General features: G+C 46.4%; 1 protein-coding gene across 1 annotated transcript; it reads left to right on the top strand.

Moving 5' to 3' along the window:
• The first annotated feature begins 896 nt into the window (after positions 1-896).
• Positions 897-11486, top strand: nfil3-2 (nuclear factor, interleukin 3 regulated, member 2). The gene is made up of 2 exons (XM_005926733.3): positions 897-1811; positions 6903-11486. The coding sequence occupies exon 2, from the start codon at positions 7440-7442 to the stop codon at positions 9309-9311; it is 1872 nt and encodes a 623-aa protein (XP_005926795.1). The 5' UTR covers positions 897-1811; positions 6903-7439; the 3' UTR covers positions 9312-11486.
• Positions 11487-11933: the final 447 nt, after the last annotated feature.

Below are 11933 nucleotides of genomic sequence, written 5' to 3'. Positions count from 1 at the left end.
ATATCTAGCAATCTCATTATGGGTATCATATGCCCTCATCTGGCTGAAATTGCCTTTGAGCATAGTCCCTCCCCTACTGGACCTGTCTCCTCCCCCTGAACCCCCCACCCCCACTACCCCTGACCCCACCCCACACAGGATTTGAAGGCAAGAAGAAAGAGACAGGGAGGGGGCCACATCCGAGAGAGAAACAAAAAACGTGACTAGGCACCCAAAGCGTCCTGTTATGCAACAACTGACCTACTAACATACATTCAGAGACACACACACGGAGGGAGAGCGAGAGAGCGAAAGAGAGAGAGAGAGAGAGAGAGAGAGAGAGAGAGAGAGAGAGAGTTGGAGGGAGGGAGGAATTGGAGCAAACATGACATGAGGAGCGCGCTCAAAACAAGGCACTGTGTTCTCACTCTCGCATATACCTGCACTAATCGGGAGAGCTGGTGTTTTCAAAGTGGCAAACGGCGTGTGTGTGTGACAGAGAGAGGGAGATACTGTAAGGAGAGAGAGACAGAGCCAGCAAAGCGGACTGTTGGGCAGGAGCCGGACTGTGTGTGGATCCTGTCGCTTTTAAAACAGAAAAAAGGTAAGTTGTTGTTATTGACTGGTGCATACATGCCCAATACATGTATGTGTGTGTGGATCAGAGCATATATATATATATATATATATATATATTCCTGAGTTGCTTTTTTCCTCTGAGCAGCTGGTCGCCGCGTTTACAATTTGTTTTGGTGCCTGGATGTGTTCGCCTCAATGTCAAGGCGAGGCTGTACTCCGCCTCCTTGAGAGTGTATGGAGCTATATGAGGATCTGTGTCAGAGAGAGGAAGCGGATGGGAGGAAGTCGGTGTGGGGGACCGGGGGGCTTTGCAAAAAGATTATGGGATTCTTTCAGAAAGAAAGAAAAAAAAAAGGTGCGGCTGCTTGGTGGAAGCAGGGGCAGGTGAGTGCGGACAGCCCGCCGTGGAGCGGAGTTGTAGGCAGGGTCAACGCATCCGCTTCTTAGCGCGCATGCCCAAATTGAATATTCATGGTTTGTTGTGGTGCTTTTAGGAGCCAATCTTCTGTGCTTATCCCGCACACCTGCTTTCGTAACACACGTGGCTCACGTAATTGTTATTTAACCTGAATACATGGTGCAGTTATATCATATTTAATAACAGTAATTATCACCAGACCTATAAATAGGCTGGTAAGAATAATATATATAGGCTATATAGGCTAATACTTGATATTAATGGGAACTCCACCAGCTTATACACCCTTCTTTTTGGTCTTATAATAATAATAATAATAATAATAATAATAATAATAATAATAATAATAATAATAATAATAATAATAAATTATTATGCACAATAATTATTATTATTGTTGTTGTTGTTTTTGCAAAAGCTGCGTGAATAAGGTTTACGTGCTGCGGGGCTCTGGAGCAGCTACAAATCTGTCCTCGCTTTCTTTTGGGTTAGTAGGCTAGTCCGTGCAGACAGCTGGAAAAATCCCATGCAGGCTCCGAGGACACACTTCTCTCTGTCACGTGTAGCAGCTCTTTGTAAAGGTTAACGCGGCTGTGCAGCCCTCCTTAACCCTTTAGTGGCCCGTAGGCTCGTATTAGTCTGAAGCAAGCACAATACAAACCAGAGCACACCGACACGCGTGATCGAGGCATGATCGCGTGGATACGCGCGGACGCTCGGCTCTGCTTGTCTCTCCTTTGTTTACAACCCCGGCTTGGACTGATGGGAGCCAGCGTGGATCGCGTTTGAGGAATGGTGAAGTTCACGGGCTCCGATGAGTGCAGCCGAGTGCGAGGTGAGGCGCGCGTGTATGTATGTGTGTGTGTGGATCAGAACATCTGGATCAAATGTGGGTCAGATGTTTCTTGGTGTTCCTCAGTAGTTCGGCAGACAGCTACAATAGACGCGTGCTTATTTTTCGTAAATATGGCAGCGAGTGGAAAGCTTGTCGAGTTTCTCTTGGAAGGCGATTTTGAGGCGGTGGGTAAATTTTGCGGCAGAGTTGGGATACACGCTTTTCCTAGAATGACCGAGAATCCGCTGTGCACGAACACGATTTGTTAGACGGTCCAACAAAGGAGGAATGTGGGGGGACATGTTTCTCTCACTGGGCTGCTCACTGGCTCAGATTTATTTATTTCTGGGTCTTCCGTGGGTCCGCCTGGTGTAAATACGCATCAGGATATTATAACATTGAACATGAGCCGCGCTTCACCGCAGGTCAGCACCGGCTGAAGCCGCAACATTCCTCAACTAGAGCGGGGGCTGAATTCAGGCACTAGTAACTCTACGGCTAGTAACAAGTAACTCTACGGCTTGGGTTTGTTTTGAAAGAGAAAGTCACCTTGGCTTCATCTCCCCATACAGCTTTGTGCGGTTTACACAGCACGTGGGCATCGTACCCGTTGTTCTCTTCCAGATCTCCGCTCCAGCAGCGTGCGGGTGTTTTTACACACTGCATGGTATAAACAGCAGATTTAGAAAGAGAAACAAAAATGATTTCAGGTTTTTGCTGTGGGTCGGCTTCCCCGTCCTCAGCGGAGCGATATGCGTGCCTTAAAGGGATTTCACGCAGTTTGGGGGTCACGCTGTGGCCACAGTGTATATGCGGTGTGTTAAACAAAGGTTGCAGGTTGCATAATAAATTAATTAAATAACAAATGGATTAAAGAAAGGGCCAGATTATGCAATCTGCGGAAGCTCGTAGTCTGCGGTGAAGCAGCGCTGCGCTTTGCTGCGCAGAGGTCGCTGCCAATTGGTTGGCGCACACACTGGGTCTCTATGCCAGCTAAGAATGTAGGTCACATCTGTCCCGGGGTGGGTGGAGAGGAGGGGATGAGGCGCACCACTGCCGCTGACGAGGAAGGCAGAATCAGAACACCACCAAAATAAATCCTCGCCCCGCCGTAACAAAGAAACGAGGCGGTCATGCAGAAATAGAAAAGTGGCACTGTGAGCAGCTTCATTTTAACACGTGTACATTTTTGAAAAGAGGAAGAAAGAAAGAAACAAAAAAACTTTCATGTCATTCCACGACTATTGCATCATTGCATTGCGCGATTGAGCCAACTCCCTCTTTTAATCTAGTTCTGAAAAAATAAAACAGATAAAACCTTTCTTTATCCAGCCTAAATAGAGTTCATGGTCAGGAGTATGGCGTGGTTTCCATGCTGTCCTACTTTGCGGCCTCTCGGCTTTCTCGGGGTTTCCTGGCACATGTAAGATGATAAAAGATGAGGGTTTGTGCTTTGTTATTGTGCTGCGGTTTGGATCCAGCACAGAGGCGAATTACAGCATTTAGTAGGCCAATGGAGCACATGTGACTGGTGCAACACATGGACTGAGTCCCTCTGCTTTCTTTTTTTTTTCCTTTTGGAGAGAGGCTGAGTATCCAGAGTGATATGGCCTGTGTTCATGGAACAAGCTTACAGAGGACTCTGCCTTGCCTTGATGGCATGCTGTCCAAGCCTTTATATAAAGTTAACCCCCACCCCCCACCCCAAAAAAAGACTTGTAGCCCAGTGACACCCCCCCTCCCCCCAGGGGCACTGCACCATGTGCCTTAAATTGCATTTTTCCTAAGGGTGAGTGGCTGGTTGGGGGGTTGGACAGCGGTTTCATCATTCTCCTTTTCTCTGAAGCATGTGCACCCCCGACCCATGTGCACACACCCTTCTCCTTTTATGTCAGACCTGCAACCCATTTCCTGAAGTGCTCCACAGAAACACGTGTGCTGGCTTTTGAACTGACTTCACTATTTCCAAAGCTCACTGCCACATTTAGACTCTTGCGGTTCGGCTCCTGTGGTTGTGCGGGCGGGGGCGACTTGGATTCTTTTACCGTGCTATCATTCCACAAGTGCCACAGAAACCTGGCAGTGACTTGTGGAGACTAGATGATAGACTGGAAAGAGCGGTCTAGGTTGAGGAACTGTGTGCAGAGGTTAGGCAGTGTGGTTCAAACGCATGCAAAATGAAACACTTTGCGCTTCATTCTTGGCGGCGATGCCTTTGTGGGTTTTAAAGCATCTTTGGAGATGTGAAATCTATTGTTTCTTTCTGATGGCGCACACATGAAACGTAACGCAGGCTCAGTAGTGAAAGAAGAGCATCAACACCTTCTGCTATGATTCATGCTCATTCACACAGCCTGAATATTTGAAGGTACAAAAGAGGGAGAGACAAATAAAAAGAAAAAAAAGCACGAGCCTCCACTGTGAGTTAATTAAACAGAGGAGTTAATTCATGCGTCTGGCTCGCCCTGACTGTAGGCGAGATGTGGAATAATGTTCGCGTGACGTCAGTCGACCCTCCTTTTGTTACGGAACATGGTTTTCTCACCATCTGCTTCGGGTCGTGTCAAGCCACTGGTCCAGAAACATTGAGACAAAGTCCAATATGATTGGCTAACCCCCTTCTTTCTCCCCCTTTTTGTTGCTACGGGTGATGCATTCCTTCTTCTGATGCAATACCAACACTGTCGCAATTGCCACTGTTTACCCCCCCCCCCCCCAACACTCACCCACCCCCATCCAGCTACAGTATAATCTCATCTCCATCCCTTTTCTTTGTTTTAACTCTCCCTCACTGATTCCTCTTCGTTTCTTTGTCTTCGCTCCACTTGCTCTCACCTCTGTCTATATTTGCACAATGCTCTCATTTTCCATGCATCCTTCTGTTTTTCTTTTCTTTTTTTGTCTTTCTTTTTTGTCAGCCCCTCCCTTGTCTCCTCACCTCTCCACTGCTGGGCTGACCTATATTCCAGCAGGCCGTACAGTTGGAGGCAGCTAAGACGTGTTTACAGAGTGCGGTCGGTCCCCAGTTTGTGGGTCAGTGGGACAGGCTGAGAAACAGTCTCTACCCTCGTTCTTGCGTTGCCGTGCCCAGCAGCCACATGTCGGAGGCTCACGAGGACACCCTTAAACCATTCAGCTGAGACTTTCAAATATGGTGTAACTCTAAGGTAGCTTTTATTGGATTACTCTGAAAGACAGTTTCAAAAAGCCAAAACTTGTGGCCCTGTTTTATAGTTAGTCTGGTTTCTTCTGTATATGAGAACTAAAAAAAAGTGGGCTGAAATCCGTGTTTATTGTGAGGAGTTACGTAACAATATGAAATCCACAGGACAAGCAGAGCACAGTCGCTGCAAATATCTCACTAGATTATGAGATTACAGATTGTCACAGTGTAACAGCAGCGCTTACGCACTTCAACCTGGAAATGCAGATGATTTGCTGCACTTGGGATGAGATTACCATTCCATTTTCTATGCAACTTGATAAGCTTGACCTCCCGAGTTTTTAGGCGCTTTTCCAATTGGACCAGTTCATTTAAGAGCAGGGAGAATTGTTGCTGTCTGACACCTCTGAAAGAACAAGTCATGCAGAAGAACAACAACTGCATGCGCTGCCTAATTATTTTTGCAACAGGAGTCTGTCAGGTCACATTACAAATCACAAAAGTTGTCAGAAATCACAAATCTCAGTGTGGAAATTGGGGGACTAACAGATCATTACAATTTGCACAAAAAGTCTGTGCCAATCTATCCAGGCAATACTGAGATGCTTAATGGGATAATTGAACCATTTTGATAGCTCTAGAAAATGTAGGAAATGTGGCCTAGCTGTTGAGATACTTAGCTCCAATCCAAAGTTGTGGACCAACAAACCAACTGACTTTGAACACCACCGAGCCTTTAAACAGATGGAAGCATTTAGAAGAATTGCTGATTTGCTTAATTCGGCGTAGCCTCAAAATCAGCAGAATTGTACTACTTTGGTATAAAGGTGCACCTGTTCAGCTAATTACTGAGCGCTGAGGTGTTCCTCGCCATGGTCTGACCATCCTCGCATTTTACCCCCAATCTAACGATTCTGTGTTATCCCAGCCTGTGTTTCTGCTTCCCGCCTCCCTTCTTTTCTGGGGCCACTGACCTATATTTATCAAAGCCCCACCTCCCAGCTGCCCCCCACACCTCCATATCTCTCTTCAGCTTTTTTATCCTTGACCTGCATTAACGATGCCTTTGTCTGCCTTATCTGCTCACTCTGCATCATCGATTTGGCACTGAGTTGTTTCGGAAAAGAATGCTGTCACATTCCTGTGCGGATGAACCAAGGAGGGGGGTAGCAGTGTTCATGGATGGGGTTTCTCAGTGGAGAGCCAGTCTGGTGTGTGTGTCAGGGAACCCCACGGCTCTGAGACTGACTCACTGTTTGCTCTGTCTGGCCCACATATTCATCTGGCAAAACAAAAAAAGAGCTAATCCTTAAACAGTTTAGTTTTCATGCTCTCAGCATGTCCCAGACTGATGCAATTTCTGTGTTTTTATTTCATGTGTGTGTGCCTGCCTCGATTGCGATATACTTCTATTTAATTTACAAGGCTTTAGTTTTGCCCTCAGCCGCCTACATAAAACCCTATTAGCTCAGACCTTGCGACATTTTAGCATGCAGTGTTGAACAAGTGTGTTTTTTAAATCCTGGGTGTTGAAACAAAACAGGATCATCAGCCTGGCGATGAACCCACTGCTCACATTGCATCACAAAAGTCAACGTGACCGGGCCGGGGGTCATAGGTTCCAGACGGATCGGATCAATAGCAAGGCCGAAAGGTCAGACAGTGAGGTCTAGCATCTATTCACTGGTTGCCAGGGGCGACACACTCAGTAAAGGCCAGACATCCCAACAGCAGAGGAAAGCTTTTCTGTTATAGACATGTATTTATTATATTATTTTGCATGCCAAAAGAAGCTGGAAAATGGTAAAAAATAATAATAATAATAATAAGTTCAAATAACTGTAGTTCTGATGTGAGGCTGCAGGATGGAACAGCAGCAGTCAGCAGTGGATTAACAAATGTTTTTTTTCTGTTTTTTATCTCTGCAGGCTTTCATCTTGCAGTCAACTGCAGAGAGAACAGAGAAAGACGGAGGGAGGGAGAGCGGCGCTCCCCAAGAGACTGACACGCTGAGGTAGACAGGCCGACCTACATCCTGCTGTTTACGTGGAGATCTAGGACACCTCCTTGCCAGTTTAGCTCCGTGTGCTCTATGCTAAACCTTTAACAACCAACTAAAGCAAGAATTTGGGAAGAAAAAGAGGGAACTAAAGGACTGATCTGAACTGCTTTGGGTCTGTAGTACTCCGAGGAGCTCGGACACTGAATTGATAACCCTTCAAGTGGATAAATGTGGGTTGCTAATGCTGAGCTACAGTTGTTCTTTATCTTTTTGGCTAATTTGGACACTTGACTGTTTACCTGGCATAAGTATACCACATCTACAATAACTAGACCCAGAGCCTTGGGAGACCAGTTGTTTTCATCACTACCCCAACCTCCCACCACCCCCACCTTTAACCTCTGGCCTAATTCTTCACTCAGTTCACCCAGCAACATTTCAAACTGGCTGCCTCTCGACAAAAATGGAAAATCTAACATCGGCTCTCAAAACGTTAAACAAAAACTCAGGGAATAACCTAAACTGCCTTGAGACCTTCAGCGGTTATGAAGAGTCTCTGCCTTCTATCCAAGGGACTCCAACTCGTATGGGGCGTCTCATCAAACCCAAGCCCAACATGAGCTGCAGGCGAAAGCGGGAGTTCATTTCCGATGAGAAAAAGGACGCCTCCTACTGGGAGAAGCGCCGTAAAAACAACGAGGCCGCCAAGCGCTCCCGGGAGAAGCGGCGTCTCAATGATATGGTTCTGGAGAACCGCGTCATTGCACTGAACGATGAGAATGTGAGGCTCAAGACAGAGCTGCTCCAGCTGAAGCTGCGCTTCGGCTTAATAAGCACTGCCTCCTACATTGAAAAGAGTCAACAAATCAGTGCGGGTAGCAATGCAGGAAATGGAGGTTCCTCCTCCTCCTCAACTCAGTACTACTCCAGTGGTTACTCTAGTGGTTCTCAGGTGATGGTGAACTCTGACTCCTCTGAAACGGAGCAGTCGGGACGCAGTGAAGGCCACAGGCAGCTGGTGAAATACTCTCCACGTGGTTCCCTCTCTGACATGTCTGACGGCTCCTCCAGGGACAGCCCAGAGCCAATCCCCTTTGAGATCAAGCAGGAAGGTGACAGGCTGGAGATGGACATCACCAACGGCACCACCACCCAGATCATGTTTAACATCCACCGTGGACTGGCCTCTGTGCCCACCCACCACCAGATCCAGCAGCATTCTCAGGAGTTAGAGGCTACATATCACAGCCAAGAGCAGCAGCAGCACCACCTTCACCAACAGCCCCAACCCCATCAGGAGCCCGTTACTTCTATCAACACTGTCAGCCAGGCCGCCTCTCATCCGCCTGCTGCCCAGAGGAGCGTCATTCTGTACGGTGCCAGCAGTGCCTCTTATCCCGTGGACTCCTTGACCAGGACGCAGGATGCCGAGCTGCTGAACGTGCAGAAGCAGGGCAGCACCGGCAGCCAAGTGTGTGCTAGCCAACAGCCCATTACAGAGAGCTCCACGGAAACAGTGGCCGAGGTGACGAAGCAGCTTGAGAGGAAGACATTAGATTCCCCTCCGTATGAGCTCTCAGACTGCCGTAATGAGGCTAGAGAGAGACAGGTGTACCGTGTTTGCCAACTCCCCCAGCAGCAACTGCAGCAGGAGCAGCATCAGGAGAGCGATTCATCTGCGGAGCTCCACCACAAACAAGTGGAGGGTGTCAGCCACTCACACTTGTACCACCATCTCCAGCAGCCTCACTCATACCTCAGCACACAAGACGAGGAGCCACCTGTTCTTACTTATGAGGGCGGGCCCAGGCATGAGGCTTATTACCAAGGCCAATCAACCTCCTCTTGTAAGGAGGCCACATCCAGTGAAGGAGATCCTTGCAGTCCAGAAAAAGAGGCATCCACAGACGACGATGAGCTTCCCTCCTCGTTGTGCTCAGAAATGGGCAGCTTCCACAACTCGCATCTTACCATCCACCAACCTGCCTCGCCTCTGCCCTCCTCCCAGGGCCCTCAGGCTCAGTGCTGGGACCCACAGGGGGAGGTGAGGGGAACCGCTTTGCCCCACAAACTGAGACTCAAACACCGGGCCATGAGCACCGGCAGCAGCAGCAGTAGCGGCAGCAACTGCTCCGGCCAAGAGTCCCCAACCACCCCTCCCTCCGCCACGCCGCCACCTCTCCCCCAGCATCCCTACTTGTCCCTGACGCCCCCACAAAACATTAAGCAGGAGAGCTCAGGCGGAGGTTGTAAACAGGCAGCCTCAGGGGAGGGGGCCAGGAAGGAGGGTGGAAAAAAGGAGACAGGTGGACGAAGGAACAAGAGGCGCGATTAGGTGACATGGACTTTTAGTTGAAGTCGTTATGACAACTTCAATGACTCAAAGACACAATTTCTCATCGAAGAACTACCCTGCCATCATGCCTTTTGCCCTATGATTGACTCACCCTTTTCAGCCCTCGGGACAGGAAACTTAGCTTTTCTACTCCACTCCCACCCAACGAGGCTGATCATCTTGTAGGGCTGTATTATATTTGTATATATTGTACAGAGTTGTCATTTCTTACATCCTCTCCATACTTACAGATGCACTTTTGTTTATGTGATGAGAAGAGGAATGGAACTGTCCACTTTTTCTACTTTTGTCATCCAACAATATACAGTTGAGTACATCAGTGAAAGCACATTTTGATAACAAAAACACAAATAAAGAATGTAGAAAAATAAACGCTTCAGGCTTTATCAGTGCTAAAATTTTGGTACATATCCGACTGTAGAGGAGCATACACGTGTATGGCTATCTGCCTTAATTAAAATCAAATGCAAACATACACTGGGGACATTCCCTCGACCAAAGAAGCACCAACAATACTATCAATAAGAAGTTCCATACCTCTTCCCAGACCCTACCTCTACCACCCCATGCTTTCCCCAGTCATCTCCATTATTTCTCAAAAGATCACCATCACCTTTATTTTTTAAGCACTTGGTTTGTATAGTACTGTGATATATGAATATATGTATCTATTTTAAACATATATTTTACAAAACAAATTTGAATACAAATTCAACCAAAAAAACAAAAAACAAAACAAAAAAAACTGCAACAAATCTTTGGAGGATTCTGAAAGCGACCCTCCTGTCTCGAATCGACTCTCTTCATTGTCTACTGTGGCTACAGGACCCATTCGATTTGAATCACCTCTCACTTGATTGTTGAGCTTTAGCATTAATCGGTTAGTTAATGCCTAGTTTACACTTAAACGGCCGTCCATTTTGGAGCGCCAACAGCACTGAATGGAGAACGCGTTGTTCCCTGAGGCAAAGGCCTCGTTAAAAAAAGAAAAAAGAATCTTTGAATTTTCTTACCTTTAACCAGCCTTTAAATATTCGGTGGACTTCACCAGCTGCAGGCTATGAGCCTTTAGTTCATTTGAGCTTTATCGACCATATCTTCTTCTTGTTGTTACCATTCACTGGCCCAGTGTATTTATTTCCCCTCCCTTCACACGCCCATCACTGTAGAAAAAGCCCACAGGAACATAGATGGAGAATGTGTACAGCTCTTTTTAGATGCATACTGCAGCCTTGATTTTGAACTTTCACGTCAGACATGGGACACTTGGGAGGCATGAACGAAAGCAGGAGGAATTAAGTCACATTCTTATGAAACACACTACAGTGCACTGAGTCTCAAAGTTCCTCTTGTGGAAACACCTAAGAAAAGAGCCCTCCACAACTACTGTTTACTTTTATTGTCATGAAAAAGTGGTTTTGTAGTGTGACCAAGCATGGCCCCTATGGCTCGCATTCAACATGCGTAACTGAGTTAATACAGCTCATAAGCTGACGCTACAGCGAAGTTCTCTAACTCTTCGATCGAGTAAAAAATTCTGAAATGAACGAAGAGAGGGCACTTCCCTTGTTTCCCATTTTTCTCCGTTGTTCATTATCAGGGGTTATTCGTGGTAGTTCTGCTACTGGGCAGTGCTGAATTGCCTTCACTGGATTCTAGTTTTTAAAAGAAAAAAGTCTATGTACCATGTTTGGCTTTTTGGTGCTTGTGTATAAATGTAAAGTTTCCCCTCCCCGCCCTCAAACAACACTGTAACGTTTGTTTCATTGGTTTTTATATCCTGTTTTGTTTTGTTTTATAGTCAAGAGGTGATGTTCTGTTTTCCTCTATACTGTGTCTTTTTTCCTACTGACTGTGATGACATGTATTTGCCTCATTACGCTCCCCCCACCCTTTTCAGTGTGTATTAATCAGTAATGTTTGTGGTTTTGCTGATGGTTTTAATGAAAAAGACAAGGACAAAAAAAAAGAAAAGAAAAAAGGCAAAGATAGTGTGGTGTGTAGAGATGGGTGGTGGTTGGTCTGGTTGGTCATTACCATCGCTTCCTTTTGACATATGTAAAGACACTAATGTTCATTGTGGAAGATGGGAGCATTTCAAGAAAACTCAAATAAAAAAGAAATAATGTTGACCCGTCAACATATCAAGAAAAATTCTTGTTTGTCCTTGTTTGTGTTTTGGTGGCTTAATGCAATCGCACCTACATTGATGCTACGTGCACGTTCATATCCACCTTATCCACTGACTTTTATAGCCCGCTGCACACGGCTGACACTGAAGTGAGCAGTCGTTTGGATCTGTGTACGACTCTTGGCTGGCAGTGTACAAAAACACAGTCTGTAGGCACCATATCCAAGCTGGCAGCCTAGTTTCTGCTATCAACTGAGATGATGATCCATGAACCTTATGCAAGAGTCATCAGTTAGGTAATAATTACTCAGTGATTGGCATAAGAGAATGAGTCACAATGAGAACGCAAACATGTTAAATTAGAGCAATTTTTCTTGTGTTTCTTGAAGTTTATAAAGGTTCTTCCTATAAAGATCCTTCTTGCTGTTCTCAAAAAGTTTAGCAGGAACACCCTGTTTTCACTAAGCAGA

Source organism: Haplochromis burtoni, unplaced genomic scaffold (assembly GCF_018398535.1).
Source record: "Haplochromis burtoni strain Fernald_Lab_line unplaced genomic scaffold, NCSU_Asbu1 Contig_45, whole genome shotgun sequence".
Classification (NCBI taxonomy): Eukaryota; Metazoa; Chordata; class Actinopteri; order Cichliformes; family Cichlidae; genus Haplochromis; species Haplochromis burtoni.
The sequence above is the reverse complement of the archived record's forward strand: the minus strand, read 5'-3'. Positions and strand labels throughout refer to the sequence as shown.

Excerpts from the sequence above, each read along its gene's own strand:
- nfil3-2 (XM_005926733.3), top strand. The coding sequence starts at position 7,440 with ATGGAAAATCTAACATCGGCTCTCAAAACGTTAAACAAAAACTCAGGG.